Below are 20519 nucleotides of genomic sequence, written 5' to 3' on the forward strand. Positions count from 1 at the left end.
TTTAAGGTGCATGTGGGTTGTGACATTGTGGTCCTCTGGACTCCTCTATGACTCACCCATTTGCCCCTTTAACCCTTTTTGTTTGTTTGTTTCTGTGCTTACTCTGTGCCAGGTTCCTGCCCTGAAGGAGCTCAAAGGATACAGGAAAGCCACCCCAGGTAGGTGGCCGAGAGCAAAGCCTCAGGAAAGAGGTGGAGGCCTGGTAGAGGAAGAGACAGTGCCGAAAGGACATGGGAGTTGCCCCTACAGGCAAACTTGGCTGGCTTCACAGTGTGCAGCCTGCCCTGTGGATGGATATTTCTTCCCTGTCCCCAAATACTGAAAGCACGCTGTACCACTGCCTAGGCACCAAGAATCAGCTCGGTGGAGACCCTAGAGGTTGAGACTACTTCCCTGCCCCTTCGTAATTCTGCTAATGGAAAACTGAGGCCCATCTAGAGTTGCTTGTGGGATCACTAATGCTCAGTCATCCCTTCGTTCCTTCATTTCTTTAACCATCTTACTGCCAACTGTGAGAGGGAGATAGAGACGAACAGTTCTCGACCTCCATAACTCAGAGTTAAGCTGGGGAGACACAGCGAGCTATTCAAAGAATCAGAATATCAGCCAGGAGGTGATGGGGGAATGGAAGTCAGGCCACCTTGAGGGTCCCTGCCAATCTGGGATCTAAATGCCGAGGGAGTGCATCCAGCCTGACAAGCTCTCAGCACTGATAGCCCACAGGCAGGTTCTCTGTGCTGGAGAACCAAGGGCAGAGTGGAGTGAGAGCATACAGCTCCCCGTTTTCCAGGCAGGCCGAGGCGGAAAGGGGGAAAAGGAAACTCACCCTGTGCTGGGGTTTGTAGCTCTTCCTTTCAAAATGTGGGAGGCACCTGCACCCCATAATGCCTCAGGCCAGGGAGGCCAGCCACCTCGCCACTGCCTGCGGCCCTCTCCCTCCAGACCGGTGCTCCTGAAGGGCATGGCCTGAGTCTGATGCTTGTGACTCCCGCTGGGACAGGTCCAAGATGGGCGCTTGGTAGCTGTAGACCAGTGAATGGGTCAAGCCACCGTGACCAGAGGCTTAAATTAATTGGGGAGGAGACTGCCTCTTGAAGCAAATATCTCATTCAGTCATTCTTTCATTCACTCCAGAACCAGTGATTGCTCAAGCCAGAGGGGAGATGGACACTGACCCACCCAATAATCACAGAGATGACGCTTAGAGCCTAGGAGCACAGAGAGAGAGCAACTCATGACCACTGGGAAGGACAGGGCGGCCTCACACAGAGGTGGGAACCGAGACGTGCAGGGTTTCAGCAGAGGTGGGGGTGAGCTCACTCCACTGGAGGGAGCCGCATGAACCAGCCACAGCCAACCTCCCAGTACCCACGCCTGGGCCCAGCAACCTACTGGGCCTTATCTGCACGGCCCAGGTCCAGGGACAGGGCAGGGCTTGACTCTGTACTGGGCAGGGCAAAGCTGTGGAAGGTCAGCAGCACTGGCTTTTGTTGACCTCAAAAGGGTCTAAAAGACACCTTGACTAATAGAAAAGTTTCTTTCTTCATCTGGGTTGCTACCCCAAGACATACAGCGTTGGAGGGGCTGGGCAGAGGCGTAGCTGCCCAGAGCAGGACATCCCTACGTAAACTAGTAACCACTCCTCTGAAAATACTCCCACGCTCCTGCTGGAGCTCTGGGGGCACCAGCAAATTGTCACCACAGCCTGTGGTTTGAGGAGCCTCAGCCTTCCCGGGGAGGCAGGAGGAGCCCACGTGGAAGCAGGATCATCAGACGGAGGGGCTGCAGGGCCCTTGGAGTCGGGACAGTGGGTGTCACAGGTGGGGTGAGGTCCTTGGACAGGCACATTCAGGAAGAGTGACTTGAAACAACATGAAGGTGCAATCTGAACAAAGACTATGAGAGAAGATGTTCCAGGTGGAGCCTTAGTGTGAGCGAAGGTGTGGAGAAAGAATTTCTTTGCTGGGAGGGCAGTGGGGGTGAGCCTGGCTGACTGCAGGTCTGGAGAGCAGAAGACAAACCCCGAGAGAGGCGCTCAAGCTCCTGAATGTCCGGGGAGGAAATGACCGTATTTCTCTTGGACCTTCCCGTGATCTTGGGGCATGTCCTGGGGTGAAGGACAGAACTGGCTTTACTGTGGTCTGGGTGTTAAGCCTGGCAGTACATGAGGGGCTCTGGCTGCCCCTTCAAATCCACTCAGCTCTCCCATTAACTTCTCCCACTTCCAAATATAGGGACCTGCTCTCTTCTGGACTCCTGGACACCCAGGCCATGAACACGGATAGGCCCCTCAGCCTACTGTTTGAGACAGGTGTCTCAAAGGAGCCTTCAATGTCAAAGGTGGAACTCCACTGAGGAGAAAATAAAGCACGAGGGAAGGAGTAAGGAGCAGTGTGGGCAGGAAACCATGGAGCTTCCTGGGGCTCCTCAAACCAGCCAAGAGGCTAACCCTGCCAGGGGATTTGGTTCTAGTCCTGGCTCTACCACTTCTTAGGCAAGTGGCTTTGGGCAAGTCACTTCTTCTCTGGGCCTTGGTTTCCTCATCTGTTTTCAGATGAGCAGATAATACGAGAGGAGGTGCCCTGTAACCCAGGGACTTATCCCGGACCCTGGCTCCCTCTCTGACAGCTCCCTGTGATACAGCATCTTCTCCAAAAGCGCTCTCAGGAGGCGCCAGCCCTCTTCTTTGGTCTAAAATGTGATCTGATCCGAGCCAGTGTGTTCTGGGTTCCTGCCATCCCGTCCCCAGGTGGATATCCCTACATAGGCCACATGTTCCCAGGAGGGTGGTAGGTGCAGGTGCCCCCATTTACCCCTGCTTCTGGGTGTCCCAGGGAATTTCTCAGAGGGAGGCAGTGGGGTGGAGTGGAAGGAACACTGGTCTGGGGCCCAGTGCAACTGCATCACTTGCATGAGGCCAAGATACTTTGTCTCTCTGGGTCTCAGTATCTTCACTATCAAATGGAGCTGAGAACTTCTGTCTGCCTCCTTGCCCCAGGTCTATTGTGAAGCTGAAACACAATTCAGATAAGACCAAGGCTCTGGCCAGATACCACCTCTTGTAGAGCAGGGGCTAAGCTGGAGTTAGAGTTGACACCAGCTGCGGAGAGCAAAATGAAGCCTTGCTGTTCTCAGACCTCACTTCAGGTGGAGGAGAAGTAGGGTGCAGCACTCCTGAAGGCATGCCCAGGGCTAGGCCAGAATTGGCTGCCATGCTTTCCCCCTACCATTGCCCCCCACCCAGTGAGCCCCTGGACCTTGCATCAGGGCTGAAGCTTTGTTCTTTTCCCAGAGAAGATCCCTTACATGACATAAACACTGACTCAGGAACTGGAAGCAAAACTTTCCAAAGAGCTGAAAACTGAAAGTAAAAAGCAGCCTGGTTCTGGCTGGCTAGGACAGGGCTGCCAACAGATTGCTGCTTCAGAGATGAGTGAGGCTCAGTACAGCCATCTGCCTTGTTCAACTTTCACCCGCTTGGCAGGCTGCCTTCCCCTGGGGTGGCTCCCAGAGTCCTCGCCAAAGGCTGAGACTAGGACTTCCCTGTGCTAAAGAGAATAGCAAACTCAGCAGCTGCAACTAGTAGCAGGGGGGAAGCAAGGACAAGACACACAAACCAGGAGCCCAGCCTTGAGAGGCAAATCCTAAATCTGACCACCTAGCCCAGTTGCAGAGTGGCTGGGCTCCACAGTCTGAGCTCACCCTCCATTCCTGCGTTAGAGTTCTGGTCATGTTGTTCTCACTACCTACATGCTGCCTCCGTCCCTCCCCACCCCCGATGCCTCCCTTTCCTTCCTCTGAGAAGGCTTCCCTGACAACAGGCCTGTTCCACAGGGCTTGGGTCACCCCCTTAGCCCAGGCCTCAGTCTCCCAATCTACACCGCGAAGAGGCCAGCCTACATCAAGACTCTTCAACCTTCCAAACCCATGCCCCGCCAGTGAGAGGGCTCAAAAGTTGAGGTTCCTGAGAGCAAAGGGTTAAAGTGACACTCCTGGAACTCCTGGCGCCTCCCAGACTCTGACCCCCTAGACTCTGGCAACTTGAGCCTAGCACCTGCCCAGCAGACCTGTGGGCCCTTTCCGGCGCGGTGCCTGCCAAACTGCATTTGGGCCAGGGTGGGCGCCAGCCAATTCTGGCTTCCCCTGACTCCTGTACACCCTTGGCTAGAGAGCTCATCTCCTCCTCAAAGCGTTGTGTGGCCTTTATCAGAAGCCCTTTGACCTTTGGGTCTCCTCCTGGGGCTCTGCAGAGGGTTAGGGACTTGGTAGCTAAAAGAGGTAAGGTAATAGGTCAGGGCTTCTTGCAAGGGGCAGCTCAGCCATCATGTCTGGACCACAGGCTGAGAAGAGGACACCAGATTCAGGAAGTTCCCCTTGGACTACAACCATCTGGTCTGGTGATTTTGTGAAGGGCTGGGTTCCTCTACCAGGACTGTATTTTTCTTAGATGGCTCTGGGCTTGGGGAAGGGAAACCAAAGGACAGAAAAATTCTTTGGGCTCCTGGGAGGAAAGAAGCAGCCTCAGGACTCTTAGACAGGCAGGCCACCAACTTCTGAGTCTAGGACTCTATCACCCTTGGGTGGGGGCAGTGGGTCATCCTGGGCCACTAACTCAGGGTCTGAACTGGACACACAATCAACTGCTAGGGCCCCAAACACTGCTCTCCATCCTTCCGGGGCTGCCCTGTGGGGGCTAACTTTCCAGCTCCCTGCTCCTGATGCTGAGCTTTTCATGATGTCCCTACCCCTTAGCATTTCTTTCCTACTAGTCCTCCCAAAATGTAACAGCACAAGAGGGGAAGTTGTCTCAATAATAATGATGATAAAAATAATAGTTAACATTCATATAGTCCCTGCTATGTCACGTGCTAAAAACTGTTCTAAGCACTTAACATCTTACTCGTTACACAAGCACTTACACATCTTACACAAGCTCCAGAATGCAGGTACTGTTACGTCCATTTTTCAGACAAAGGAACTGAAGCACAGAAAAGTTAGGTAACTTGAGCCAGGTTACACAGCTAGAAAGTGGCAAAGCTGAGCTCTGAACTTAGGCTGTCTGGATTTGGAGGCCATGTGCCTCACTGCTATACAAAACTGCCTGGTAGGAGAGAAGAGGGATGTACAGCCACAAATGAAGCCTGTGCTGCCTCCTCAGGCCTTGTTCAGCACCTCAGAAGGCCAGCAGCAGAGCCAGGGCAAGAAACCAGGTTTGCTGACGCAGCTTCCCAGCTGGCCTGGAGCACCTGGGTCCCTATGATGTCTGAAACGCTGTGGTCTGGCCAAGCGGAGCTGAGAACTCTAAGGTGGGAGGGGGTTGGGCAACTCAAGGCTTCAAGAGGACACTCATGCCTGGCCTTGTCTCCGACTTCCTGCCTCCTACACACACTCCTCGTGAACAATAGCACCTGGCCCCAGGCCTGTAGTTAGTCCAGGAGCTCAGATGACAGGCTGATTCTTACTCTTTACTTCTGACCCCTGTGGTGACTGCGTTGGTCCAGGCTGATCTCTCCCCATGGCTGATCTCCTCTCTAGCACATACTGTGTGTAACCTCCCAGTTAACACATTCTGTTGATTCTGAGAGGTTTCTTTTCTCCGAATCCACAGCCTGCAACGCCTTTCCTTTGCCGGAATTCTACTGATGCCACCCTGCATGGGTCTGTCTTCCTTTTCCTGTACTCATTCTCTGTTTTGTTTTACTTAAGTCCTAATATAAGCTAATGTCATTTGAGAAAGTTAGTGAGTGGTTTGGTGGCCAGTGCCTGTCAAGAAACTGCGACCTCCCTGAAGACAGGGTCCATGGCACCAGGTTCAGCACTTTAAGCACGACAGGCGCTTGGTGGAGTTGGTGGAACTTACATATAAAGCCGAGTCCTCTGGAAGAACTATGAGCTTTGGTGGGGGAAGGGACCACAGCTCCTTCTCTATCTACTTCTGCACCTAGCTCAGGACTATGGCTTTGTAATTTGCTAGAAGATACACATTTCAAGTTTGAGGCCTGAACTACTTTCCTACTCTCTGGTCTGCCTGTCCTCAGGCCCACCTTGGGCTCTCCTAGTCATTGATGGTAAGTTACCAGAGGGTTCTGAGTGAAAAGATCACATGACTTATTTGCTGATTTACTTAACATCTTAAAAACTTAACAGGACACTGTATGGGGAATGGCGGCAAGAGCAGAAGCAGAAAGGCAAGTTAGGAGGCTCCTACAACAATCTAGGTGAGAGATGATGACAGTTTAGACCAGGTAACAGTGGGAGTAGTGAGCAATAGCTGGATCTGAATTTAAAGGTAGAGCTGCCACGAGCTTCCCTGGTGGCGCAGTGGTTAAGAATCCGCCTGCCAATGCAGGGGACACAAGTTTGAGCCCTGGTCCAGGAAGGTCCCACATGCCTCAGAGCTACTAGGCCTGTGTGCCGCAACTACTGAGCTTGTGCGCTAGACCTCGCGAGCCACAACTATTGAGCCCGAGTGCCACAACCATGTGCCTAGAGCCCATGCTTCACAACAAGAGAAGCCACTGCCATGAGAAACCTGCACACTGCAACAAAGAGCAGCCCCCGTGCAACAATGAAGACCCAACACGGCCAATAAATAAAATAAATAAAAAAAGATAAAAGCTGCCAGAATTTCCTGGTAGACTGGAAATCAAGGCATCAGGGAGGATTCCAAGGGTTTTGGCAGGAACAATTAAACTAGAAGGATAGAATACCTACTAACATAGATGGGGAAGACTGAGGAACACATCTGAGCGATAAAATCTGGAGTTGAGTTTGGATACATTGCGTAGGCAGCTGGATATATGAGCCTAGAGTTAGAGGAGAGGTCTGGGCTAAGATAATCATTATGAGTCTTCAGCATATAGAGGGGATTTAAAGCCTTGAGGTCAGGCAGGGTCATCTAGAAAGTAAGTGTAAGTAGACCACACGCTGGGTTACCCGTATTAACAAGTTGGGGAGACGAAGGAGAACCAGCAAAGGCGGCTGAGCAGGAGCTGCCAACAATCGAGCAGGAGAAGCAAGAAGCATTGATGTCTTACAAACAAGTGAAGAAAATGTTTAAAGGAGAGAGATCAACTGTATGTGCTGCTGACAGGTCAAATAAATTGGGCACTCAGATTTAATAACTGGTTTAGGAATACGAGGTCTTTTTGAATTTTGACAACCTTGAAGAGTCCCTCCCCCCTCCGGTGGTAGAGTGGGCAATCACACTGCCTGCAGTATGGAGACGCACAGTGGTGGAAGTGTGGGTATGAGTAAGACTAGTTAGAAATAGTCAGAGAGGAGATGACTAGGACTAGATAATGGAACGGTGAGAAGTGAGTGGATTCACAGATATTTAGGGGATAGAATTAACAGGCCTTGGTGATAGACTGGCTATCGGTTGTGGGTGGGTAAAGGAGTAAGAGGAGGGAAAGATGACACACATACTCTGGTGGGAGTAACATGACGGTGAGATAAGGAATGCAGGCAGTAGAGGGGGTATGCAAAGCAAGAGGACAAGCTCAACTTTTGATGTTTGTAACATCAAGTAAAAGACCTCTAGGATGGACTTCCTAAGTGGTGCAGTGGTTAAGAATCTGCCCCCCAATGCAGGGGACACAGGTTCAATCCCTGGTCTGGGAAGATACCACATGCTACAGAACAGCTAAGCCCGTGTGCCACAACTATTGAGCCTGTGTGCTGCAACTACTGAAGCCCTTGTGCCTAGAGCCCATGCTCCGCAACAAGAGAAGCCACAGCAATGAGGAGCCCGCGCACCACAATGAACAGCCCCTGCTCACCGCAACTAGAGAAAACCCACACACAGCAATGAAGATCCAACGCAGCCAATAAATAAATAAATTTATTTAAAAAAAAAGACTTCTAGGATGCAGTTGGATCCACGTGTGTCTGCAGCATGGCAGAGAAGTCTATATTGAAGATAAGGATTTGAGAGTCATCAAACTGTAATAATAACTGAAATAACTGAAGTGGTTGAGATTTTCCCAAAGAAACATCTACAAGCGCAGAAGACATAAGTCTGGGGAAAACAACATGTACGTTAGTGCTGTCTCATCCTCTACCTCACCTTTTAGGGAAGTTGATAAAACTAGTTGCCCCTGGCAACTAAGCAAACAGAATCAGAAGTAACTATAAATAAAACCAGGGAGTTTCCCAGTGAAGAGTTACTTTATCAGAAAGGCGGAAGAGAAAGCAGAGGTAGCAGAACTTGACTGATGCATAAGTAATTTCAAATGTGCCACTGGATGGCTGTGAGGTGGTCCTGCTAGACCCGCCATCCTTCTCCCTCCTTTCCTTCTTGAAGAGGTGACCACCAGAAGGTGAAACAGTCGTCAGGAAGGAGGGCTGAGAGCTGGCCTCTATACCCTATCTGTGTGACACCTAGTGCTCTTCACTACAACTGTGCTTTGAGGCCTGATAACCCCATCTAACAGATGACACAGACTGAGAAAGATTAGAAGACTCGACGAAGGTCACACAGAGATCTGTATTCCCCACATTATACTGTGGGGGAAAGAGGGGAAAATACCTGTTTCACAAATGTTAGAAGTGGAGACTGTCTGGGAGGTTCCGGGGTTCAGGTGCATTTTTTCAATGTGAATGAAGGATTAGGCCTTCCCTTAGATCTTGTGGTGGAGGCAGGTGAGCTAAGTATAGTTTTCCTAGGACACTGGTTGAGAAGAGCCAGCCTCTCAAAATGCTCCTCTTCAGCCTTCAGGGCCTTAGGAAGAGGCAAAATAGATGGAATCCTCAAGTTGGGGGTACAGGACAAGGCTCCCCTGCCTATCTCTCACTTTGAGCTGTTGACTGTGCCTGAAACATAACCAAAAATATAAGACAGAAGAGAAAATAGGGACTTTCCTGGTTAGGACCAGGGTTAGGACTCCAAGTTCCCACTGTGGGGCGGCAGGGGGTTCAGTCCCTGGTTGGGCAACTAGGATCCCTCATGCCGAGTGGCACGGGCGAAAACAAAAACAACAACAACAAAAAGCCACACAAAAAACCAACCAACCAACCAAATGAAAAACAAGGACAGAAGAGAAAACAGAAGCTTCCATCAAATGGGAAACTCTATCACCAAATCTATTCCTATCTGCTTTAGCACCCATCTCCTCTGTCTGCCTGTATGTTACAGGGTGAGTTTTCTTTTTCTTCTTGAAAGCCTAACATCTCCTCATTTGCTCTGGATCCCATGCCCTCTCTGACCCACAAACTAGTCCTTCTATTCTCTCTCCCTCTCCTCATCTTCCCCTTCTCCTTTTCTCTACTGGTCTCTGTACTGACACAGAAAAAGCTGTAGCCTTTCTCATATAAAAGAAAAGAAAACACCAAAAAACCTTACCTTATCTCAGCTGCTACTCCACCCACTATCCTATACTTCTGATCCATATTCACAGCCAAATCTATGCAAGAAGTTGGTGTCTCCATTTTGTCACTAATCATTCTTAAAATTTAAATTACATACAATTTTGTGATTTCATTGTGTAACATACCAAAGAATATGTAACATATTTAAATTACTAAGCATGATAAAAATGAACATCAGTAAACCTACAACCCAACCTAAGAACTAAAACAGTGTTAATACTGTTGAATAGACCTATGTGCTGTTCCTCCCCCATCTTATACCCTGCCTCTACAACTATGAACGTTGTAGTCAAACTGTTGAAAACCAAGGAGAAAAATCTTAAAAGCAGCCAAAGAATAAAAGTCACATAACATGCAGGGTAACAACAAGAATGATAGCTGCTTCTCATCAGAAACAATGGAATTCAGAAGAATGTGGAGTTATAGTTCTAAAATGCTAAAACATTAGTGGTTAGGACGTGTAGCTTTCATTGCTGAGGGCCTGGGTTCAATCTCTGGCCAGGGAACTAAGATCCCACAAGCTGCATGGCATGGCCAAAAGTAAATAAACAAATAAAAAAAAAGCTAAAACAAACACAATTCAAGTTAGAATTCTATATCCAGGACTTCCTAAGTGGTGCAGTGGTTAAGAATCTGCCTGCCAATGCAGGGGACACGGGTTCGATCCCTGCCCCAGGAAGATACCACATGCCGCAACTAAGCCAGTGTGCCACAACTATTGAGCCTGCACTCTAGAGCCCGTGAGCCACAACTATTGAGCCCATGTGCCGCAACTACTGAAGCCCGCGCACCTAGAGCCCGTGCTCCGCAACAAGAGAAGCCACTGCAATGAGAAGTCCACGCACCACAAGGAAGATTAGCCTCTGCTCACTGCAACTAGAGAAAGCCCGTGTGCAGCAACGAAGACCTGATGCAGCCAATAAATAAATAAATAAATAAATAAATAAATAAATAAATAAATAAATAAGGAAATAAGGAAATGAATGAATGAATTTATTTAAAAAAAAGAATTCTATATCCAGTGAAAAAGTATCTTTGAAAAATGAAGGCAAAATATATTTTCAGCCAATTGAAGCTGACGGCATCAGTTCCCAGCAGGTCTGCACTACATGAAATTCTAAAGGAAGTTCTCCATGCTCAAGGGAAATGATAATAGACTGAGACCACGAAGGAATGAAGGAATGAAGAAGAAATGAAGCCAAGAGCATAAGCTGCAGAAAATATGCGGCTACAAACACATCAAGTAGTGAGAGAGGCTCATAGCCAGTGAGGACAACCAACATCTTGATGTTTCCTGGGTCGTGGGACTTTCAATGCTGAAAATGAGACTGCTCTGGTGAACTGTGGTGACTGGCTACCCTAACAAGGACCCAGAATGAGATCCCAAGGAGAGAGGTTTTCCTGAGAGCAGCAGACAAATAACGGGGTTTTGCTGTGGGCAAGAAAAGAAAAAAGGCGACGAAGTGTTATCACTCTTATCTTCTCAAAACTGGACTTGCCATTTAACTGAAGTAAACATTCTTACATCTCCCTCTCCCACCCTTTGTATCTCATGTTTAAGATCAAAGGTAATAAGTCCCCCCAGGAGCTGGCACATCATGAAGGCAGAAACACAAAAGCAGGAACAGCAGTTCTGTTTGGCAGTTGAGGGCTGACAGCTCAGACTCAGTGACGCACAGACCTCCCTTTCTACTGGGCTTGACTCACTGACATTTCACCCACTTGGCTGGGAAGGGAAGAGGGAAAAGAAACTAACAGTGTCTGCTTTTTTCCTCTAGGGTAATTCTTATCATCCTCTTATTAGGTACGAATTAGATTAGCCTGAGGTTACTTCAAAAAAAACCTGAGACTCAGGTCAAGTCACTTGCCCAAGAGCACTTAGCTATGCAGATTCTGTATTTCACGTCATAGATGTCTTGCTCAAGAGCTTGTGCCTGGTGCTGGACATAGCCCTGTTACCCTAGTATAAGTGCTGATGTGTTTACATAGGACGTGCAAGGGAAGATGCAGAGCATAAAATGAACTGGTGACCTGAACCAGAGTAGATATAAGGCCATGGAAGTGCAGAGCTCTTGGTGGGGACTGGCACCTCTCCTCCTCTAGGACAGGAATACAAATTAGATAAAAAACTGAGATGTGTGGGAACTTAGACTGATCAATGTGCCAAATAAATGAGGTGTCCTCAAAATGATGCTGGGGAAGTTGAGGGAGAAGTGGGGAAGGAAACCAGTAAAAGAACTAGATCTTATGGCTTCTCTTTAGGACTATACCCTTAGGCTCCCAGGATTCTTCTGGACTGACCCCATCTGTCATCAAGGTAGGTCCCAGAAGAGAATAAAAAAATGTTTAAATGTTAATTGCAAAATGAAACCTATATAAAGAAGGCAAATTAGCTAGAAAAATATACTGTAAGCCAAGTGTCATGATTTTAAAGTGGTACAATGGAAAGCACAGAGTTTGGGGTCATACTGGTTGGGAGACCCTGGGCCAGTGACAACCTACTTAACCTTTATGTGTCTCAGTTTCTATAGAATAGAAACTATAATACCTTGTAGGTCTGTATGGGAAGTTCTGTATGGGAGACTCAGTTTTCTCATCTATTAAATGGGGATAACAATAGTACCCCTTTTATTGGGTTCTTGGGAGAATTAAATCAGTTTACACATGTAAGTGCTTAGAATAATGTCTAGTGCATAGTAAGCATTAAATAGGGGTTAGCTAGTATAATTAACAAATAAGCTAATATATTTTGCTAATAGTATGTATTATTCTCTGATATGGTTTTTTTTTCAAAGCTCTACAATCCATCTCCTAGAGTAATGAAATAAAAACAAAAATAAACAAATCGGGCCTAATTAAACTTAAAAGCTTTTGCACAGCAAAGGAAACCATAAACAAAACAAAAAGACAATCCACAGAATGGGAGAAAATATTTGCAATGAAGTGACCGACATGGGATTAATTGCCAAAATATACAAATAGCTCCTTCAGCTCAACAACAAAAAACCAAACAACCCAATCAAAAAATGGGCAGAAGACCTAAATAGATATTTCTCCAAAGAACACATACAGATGGCCAAGAAGCACATGAAAAGATGCTCAACATCGCTAATTATTAGAGAAATGCAAATCAAAACCACAATGAGCCATCACCTCACAATGGTCAGAATGGCTATCATTAAAAAGTCTACAAACAGTAAATGCTGGCGAGGGTGTAGAGAAAAGGGAACCTTCTTACACTGTTGGTGGGAATGTAAATTGCTACAGCCACTATGGAGAATAGCATGGAGGTTCCTTAAAAAACTAAACACAGAGCTACCATATGAGCCAGCAAACCCACTCCTGGACATATACCCAGAGAAAACCATAGTCTGAAAGGATACATGGACCCCAATGTTCACTGCAGCACTACCTACAAGAGCCAAGATATGAAAGCAACCTAAATGTCCATCAACAGAGGAATGGATAAAGAAGATGTGGTACATGTATACAATGGAATATTACTCAGCCATAAAAAAGAATGAAATAATGCCATTTGCAGTAACATGGATGGACCTAGAGATTATCACACTAGGTGAAGTAAGTTAGACAGAAAGACAAATATCATATGATTTTACTTACACGTGGAATCTAAAAAAAATGATACAAATGAAGTTATTTACAAAACAGAAATAGATTCACAGACTTCAAAAATAAATTTATGGTTCCCAAAAGGGAAAGGTGGCGGGGAGAGGGGTAAATTAGGAGTTTGGGATTAACATATACACACTACCATATATAAAATGGATACTCAACAAGGACCTACTGTATAGCACAGGGAACTCCATGCAATATTCTGTAATAACCTATACGGGAAAAGAATCTGAAAAAAAAATGGCTATATGTATATGTATAACTGAATCAGTTTGCTGTACACCTAAAACTAACATTTTAAATAAACTATACTCCAATATAAAATAAAAATTCAAAAAAAAAGTCTTCACTGGACTGTCAGTGAAATGAGATGACCTAACCATTGCAACTGTACAACCAATAGAAATTTACTCTAAGAGTTCATTTACTCTTACAAATTGGGTGCCCAAATGTTAAAAAGGGGAACTAAAAATAAAATAAAACAAAAGCTCCCTGAGGCAGGGGCTTTGTGTCTCCTCCTCAGTATAGCACAGTAGTTAGAAACACAGATTTTGAAACCAGACTGCTTTGGTTCCAGTTCTGGTTCTACCACTTAACTATCTGTGTGAGGCAAGTTACTTAACCTCTTTGTGCCTCAGTTTTCTCATCTTAAAATAGGGATAAACATATGTACTTCATCAGGTTGCTGAATTAAAGGAGTTAACATAAAGTGCTTCGAACAGTGCTGGGTACCTGGCAAGCACCACCATGATCATCACTTTCAGTGTAAACACTGCCTCCTTAGAGCTGCTTCTTTCTCAGAGCATCTAGTACTTGTAACAATTTGTAAATAGTTTATTTTTTGTTTACTGTTTATACTCTGTTAAGACAGGGAATTTGCCTAATTTACTTCTGTATGCTCAGCACCTAGCACAATGCCTGATACAGCACAGGTACTCAGTAAATACATGCTAAATGATTAGAGGAGTCGGTATTTTCTTGCCACCTGCAAGAAAGGTTCAGTGCTGGGCCAAGGTTCCAACCACCTAACTCAGCTGCATGACGAATAGTTATGAGGTATTTTGTAAATAACAAATAGGTCTAACACTCTATCACTCTCTTCGTCCAGACCTTACTCATCGTCCATGGTCTCCTGAGGGTACATCTCCCGTTTGAAGCTTCCTCCATTCAAACCCACCTTTGCTTAGTTGGAGCTCCCATAGTACTCAGTATGCGTTTCTTAGCTGAGTCCTGATTTTACATTTCTGTGCTGTTTCTTGTACCTGTCATCTTAGCTGATGATGCCCTTGCTCTTAACACATTTGCTCTTCCTCACTTTTCTTGAGCTCCTCCCACTGCTGGGCCCACAGGATAAGCTCAGCACAAGCTTGGAGAGTGACCACTGCTGCTGCCTTTCCGGGAGCATGGCCGGGGCTGCTCTGCATTCTGTACACTTTCACAGAAGAGGTGACGACTCTATAGGAAACAGGAGGTCGGCCGGGTGTCCTCTTACCTGATCTGTTGTGGCTGGTGGCGGCAAAGCTGTAGAGAGAGAGAGCATCCTCAGGGAGGCCTCCAACTGCTGGGGAGGTAAAAAGAAGTTGGGCACCACAATGGGCTCTGGGCTATAAAGGTAGTTAAGGGACACAAATACCTAGAAATCTTCCACAGACCAGCATCTCCTCTGACCTCAAACACCCCTTTGTTTCCCCCCAACTTATTCCTGCCCATGAATCTTCTGCTTAACTGGTTCCCTCTGCCTGGAAGGCCCTGCCAACTCCTAACAAATTGGTCTATACTTCATGGGTCAGTTCAAATCCTGCCTCCTTCTGGAAGCCTCCTCTAAATCTCAGCCCACAGTGGTTCCTCCTTCCTAGACTAGAGCACAGTCTGAAACATAGGCTAATGCTTATTTAGTTTGATATGAATCTCAATTTGTTTCCCTCAATATTCCCTAAGGCAGAGGTGGTGTCTTTCCTTCAGTCACCTCACTACTTCCCTAGAGCCCTGCATGAGGCTGGCAGGTAGCAAGCACTGGATGATACTTGCTGATGGCCTGATGGCCAAAACCTGACAGACAGGGTGGGGGTGGGAAGGGGGCTCCTGGGCAGTGTCTTAGCCTGGAAGGCAGTGCCTGGCATTGAAGGAGGGCCTGTCCTCCTGGGTGTTCTGTGCTCACATCCAGAAACAAGGGCTCTGCATAAGTGGGCACAGCTGATCCACCATCTGATGTGAGCCCAGAAGGCGGACACTGTATCTTGCACTTCTCCATATGCTCTGGAGGTACCCAGTACTGTGTTGAGAACACGGTGTTCTACAAACCAAAGCACTGATTCAGTTTGGGAGGGGAGGGAGGGGACTGTTTTGAAGGTCTGCTTTTGTTTCTGCTCAATAAGCTAAGTATGATTCAGATACAAATTGGTCTATCACTGTTCTTCCATGCGAGACTTTGAACTCGAGGAGGGCAAAGATGATCTCTTCTTTATACTATATTCCTGTCACCTAGCATAGAACCTGGGACACAATAAATGTTCAATAAATATCTACTGAATGAATGAAATGCACCATTTCCTGCTTTGGCTCAAGTCCCTGATTGTTCTACAGAGAGGAGGGGATGGAGTTGGAGACCCTGAAGGGAAAGAGCCCTTTGACCTCAGCCTTCTTCAGAGGCCCTGGTGACGTAGGGCCTATTTGCTGTTGCTGCTCTGACTGCTGGGGATGCTGGCCAACAGTCAGCTGGTACTGTGGGGAAGGACAGCTTTGCTGTGAGGTGCCCAGGGTGTCCTGAAACACCAAAGCTCCTCTTCTCAGCTCAGCATCACCTGTCTAAGGGTCCTGCTCCAACAGTAACCTCTGTCACTTATTAGATGGTACCTTCGGGAAAGTTCACATTCTGTACCTGTTCCTTTACCTGTAAAATGGATATAATTGTACCTTTTGTTTTGAGGATTAAATGATGTTCTATATGCAAAGTGCTTAGAATGGCGCCTGACACAGAGCATGTACTCAAAAAATGTCAGCTGTTCCTGTTTCTGGAGTTGAGAGGGAAAGAGTCACCACTGGTTCCCTCACCCACTGAAATCTGCTTTCCATTTCCACCTCTGCACTGTCCTAATGCTAAAGCCAGTGAATGTATGTCAGTGCACATTCTGCTGGACTTGTCTTAAGCATCAGGGTGCTGACCACCACTCCCCGAAACTCTGCTGCTCTCATCTCTCTGACAGGGCTCTGTCTTGTGTGGCTCTCCCTTTCCCTCTCTCCTTGCTGTTCTTGTCGGTTTCCAGAGACACCTACCTTTATAACTGATCTCATCCTGAACTCCAGGCCTGCATTTCCTGTTTTGCACAGAGAAAAACAAGGTCCTTGACCTACCTGGGAGCATATAGTCTGGTGGGTAAGGGATTATTACCTCCATCTTATAGGTGAAGAAATTGAGTCTCAGAAAGGTTAAACTATATGCCTGATGCTACACAAGTAATAAGAGCTGAGTCCAGAAGGGTCAAAGTCAGGCCCCCTGATTTCTAGCGGAGAACACACTACAAAGCACTACAAAGGCAGCCTGCTTCAGTCACCAGCTGTGCAGTAACCCCTGCTTGTTGTTGGGATATCAGGCGAGCTGATCTGATCAGCTGGTTGGGCTACAGATGTGAGGGCTACCGATGGTCCTAAATGGTTTCTTTTCCCCATAACATGCCCATCTGCATTTCAAAGGAGGAAGAGGGGGAATGTCAGATGCTCCTCTTCCCATCAACACTGCCATCCTGGGGTGGCTTGGGCAAGACCATTTCAATGGTGCCGATTTACCCTCCCCTTGGCCTCATCCCTTGCCTTTTAAAAAAATTTAAATATTTGGCAAGTCACTAAAACTCTGAGTCTCCGTTTCGTTACATGCAAAATAGAAATGATACCATCATTAAAGACTTGTGTGACAGAGTGCAAAATGTGTGTAAAGTTCCTGGCACATGGTAAACGCTCAATCAGTGGTAGGACTCTTCTTTCTCTATTCCCTCCTCTGAAATTTCAACTGAGATTAATGGTCTCATTCCTCAGATGCAGAGCTTTGCCTTCAGGTGTAAAATACCCAGAGATTAATCAGATAAATCAGGCTAGGATAGGCTAATGACTCTACTACCAACATCTAAACCCAGTTCAAAGCATTATGCTTCAGAGGCCTGATGACAATGGTAGAATCGTAGCACCTGATCAGTGCAGGTGAGTCTTCAGCAGGAGGGGCTTCCCACGCCCCTGAGTGCATTCCATGAGGGGGCCACTGCTTGTGCTCATGTGGCTGGCCTAAGTACCAGCATCCGAAATGCCTAGGGATGGCTAAAGGGGCTACTTGGGGGAAACCCCAAAGGATACAGGAGGAGGCTCTGCTTCGTGGACACCTCTGACCCAGATGTTGCCTGCTTCTGCCTGACATCAGGGCAGTTGACGGGTGGCTCCTTATGGTCTTCCCTTCTGTTCTGGGAGGCTGGGTGTGAAGGGAACTTTTCAGACCTATCAGCAGAGTCACTCGGCTCATCAGAGGCCACTTCCTTTTCAGCATGGGCCTCTGACTCGGGCTCCTGGTCCTGGTCTGCCTTTGATGAGCACCATCCAACATAGGTGTTGCTCTGTTGGGCTCCTGAGAGTGTCACATGGGAGCTGAGCTGAAAGTCTGCTGAGGCAGGCTCTCCAATCCTGGCCTTAGAGGCTACACCCGCACAAGGAACAATACTTTGGCTAGGAGAATCCTGCCTATGCAAATGGGGGTTGACAGTCCTTTCTGGGCTGGACAGAAAGCTACTTCTGACCTTGAGCTCCTGTCTGGGGAAAGGCTCTGAAGGACAAGAGGGGGCTTCTGTCTGCCCCTCATCAGGCTGAGGGCTGATGATCTCACTTGCATCTGACATGAAACTGGACCAAGGGCTAGTTTTGTCTGTCACAGTGGTGATCTCATTGAGGGTCCTGGGCTCAATGATGTCTTCTTCATAGTCCTCATCACTGTAGGCTGGGCCTGCCTCGGTGTCCTCACTGCTCTGCATTCTTGTGATGGGTACCGGCTGCCCCAGGGCCTCAGGAAGCATTCTTCTTCCACTTGAAGTCTCTTCAAGAGTAGAGGGAGGTGGGGAGTTTCTGCCCTCATCTGGAGCTCTTGCCAATGGCAGGTCTGGAGTTGTGCTTCGTTCTCGCATGGCCACTGTGTCCTGAGCATCTGGGAGGGTGGTGACTTTTCTGCTTCTACTTCCGGCTTGGTGAGAATGCAAAGATCCTTGGGAATTCCTGGTAATAGTCTGCAGATCTGAACAGTAACAGATATCACTCTTATTACAAAGTAGGGCCACAGACCACTCAACTTTCCCACACTAGCTTCTATTTTCAGATGTAGTCTTGCAATCAGACTTTGAACAAACCTTAAAGATAATAGTTAATTCACCCCCAAGAGTCAGTGAAACTATATTCAAGGCAGTACAATTTCTAGCACTTTATTCTAATATCAGAGGACCAAAATCTAATCTATTTATAGCTGTGGTTACATCTGTGGAAACGCTTTCAGAGACTATCTGCTCATGCTCAGGAATTCTTGGGAGCTGGGAGTCCTGGTGGGCATGTTCGTGCTTCCATTTACTTCAGTAATTACCTATATTAAAAACCAAAACAAGAATCCACTTATTTACCTATTTGATGACAGTTATTAGAACTATTTTATTTGGAAAATAAAAGCAAGGAAATACCCATCACCCAAATGATAAGGCTAGAGAGATTTGGGGAGAAAATGGAGGCAACATGTGTGCTGGAAACAGCAAAGGCTGTGGAGCCAGTCATTCTTGAGTTCAAATCTCTATGGTCACTTGTCAACTTTGTGGTTACAAGCAAACTATCCTGAGTCTGTTTATTTTTAAAATGTGATAAAACACCACCCTTTTCACAGCATTATGGTGAAAAATACATGAGATAAATGGGCATACACTGTGTAGCACATATATAGGCAATCAGTAACTCTTTTCAAAATTCATCCTCTCCTTGTGAAAATCAGTTCTCTTTCTGTCACCCCCTTGCTTTGAACTCCCCATTTTCTTTCAGGATGAAGATTGAACTCCCAAGCTTGCCTTCAAGGCTCTTTGGCTTCAAGCCTTTAATTCTCCTCACTCGCCTCTCTTTTTTAAGCTTTTGGCCGCACCCCTGGCATGTGGGATCTTAGTTCCCCGATCAGGGACCAAATCTGCGCCTCCTACAATGGAAAGCAGAGGCTTAACTACTGGACTGCAGGGCAAGTCCCTAATATAACCTTTAAAGGGATTCTGCTTATCCACTCTCACCTCCACCCTGAAGAAGCCTGCCTCTGTTTTGCTCTTATGCTTCCTGGAGGGCAGCTTCTTTGGTTGACTATAGAATGTATGCTTGATGAAAGCACAGACAATGCCTGTCTTGTCCATCACTGTATCCTGCTGGAACTAGTGACACAATAATGCCTGGCATAGCTGGTGCTCAATAAAGAGCTAACTGATTATTTCCAAGCAAGCAGAAGCCAAATATAGAGTATACTTCTGTGGTCCTGGCCACCAACAGGTTACGTATCTGGGAGAAGAGGGTAGGAAGGTTTGTGCCTAATATCAACCATGGTGGCTTTTCTTTCCCTTTAAAGAGAAAAAACTGGGCTTCCCTGGTAGCACAGTGGTTAAGAATCTGCCTATCAATGCAGGGGACATGGGTTTGATCCCTGGTCTGGGAAGATCCCACATGCTGTGGAGCAACTAAGCACGTGTGCCACAACTACTGAGCCCGTGCTCTAGAGTCCATGAGCCACAATTACTAAGCCCACGTTCCACAACTATTGAAGCCTGCGTGCCTAGAGCCTGTGCTCTGCAACAAGAAAAGCCACCGCAGTGAGAAGCCTGAGCATCACAACAAAGAGTAGCCCCTGCTCTCTGCAACTACTGAAAGCCCCTGTGCAGCAATGAAGATCCAACGCAGCCAATAAATAAAAATAATTTATTTAAAAAAAAAAGAGAGAGAGAAAAAACTGAACTTATTCATCCCTGTTTAGAATCTACACATTTTGCTTGAGCAAAAATGATACTGGGAATTCCCTGACAGTCCAGTGGTTAGGGCCCGGGGTTCAATTCCTAGTCAGGGAACTAAGGTCCTGTAAGCTGCTTGGTGCTGCTAAAAAAAAAGTTCTCTCAATAATGTTAATACAGTCAAAGTGAGAACCACAACCTTAGGGAGCTTTTCAAAGGGTAGATGGACCACCAACATCTACGATCATCTGGGGTGCTATGTTTGTAGTTGAGTTTTTCTGAAAACAGAGTGGCACGAGTTCACAGACTGCCACTGAAGAACGCATCTAATCCATCGCCCTCTTTTCTGGGGGGAACTGAAGCTCAAGAAGGGAAAGGGTATGCTCAGAATCAAACAGTAAGTCCATGCCAGAAACCCACCAAAGACTCGATTCGGGTCTCCTGCCTCTCAGTCCAATGCTCTCTCCATTGTACATGTTCTGGTGCCACACTACTACATCTCTTCTTTCAAAAGGAAGACGGTAAATAAATTGT

At 46.9% G+C, this 20519-nt stretch overlaps 1 protein-coding gene across 4 annotated transcripts in view; it reads right to left on the reverse strand.

The window, feature by feature from the left end:
- The window catches only part of C2CD3 (C2 domain containing 3 centriole elongation regulator), a 119674-nt gene that overhangs the window by 1307 nt on the left and 97848 nt on the right, over positions 1 to 20519 (reverse strand). For 3 of the 4 annotated variants that reach the window (XM_057750275.1, XM_057750274.1, XM_057750276.1), the window contains 2 exons: positions 17344 to 18265; positions 14495 to 14606 (listed from right to left, as the gene is read on the reverse strand). In XM_057750275.1, coding sequence (XP_057606258.1) covers positions 14495 to 14606; positions 17344 to 18265 — 1034 coding nt within the window. Of the gene's footprint in view, positions 1 to 14494; positions 14607 to 17343; positions 18605 to 20519 lie in introns of those variants that run through there. The other variant, XM_057750277.1, reaches the window with a different exon arrangement.

This window comes from Hippopotamus amphibius, chromosome 9 (assembly GCF_030028045.1).
Source record: "Hippopotamus amphibius kiboko isolate mHipAmp2 chromosome 9, mHipAmp2.hap2, whole genome shotgun sequence".
In the NCBI taxonomy this organism is placed as follows: domain Eukaryota; kingdom Metazoa; phylum Chordata; class Mammalia; order Artiodactyla; family Hippopotamidae; genus Hippopotamus; species Hippopotamus amphibius.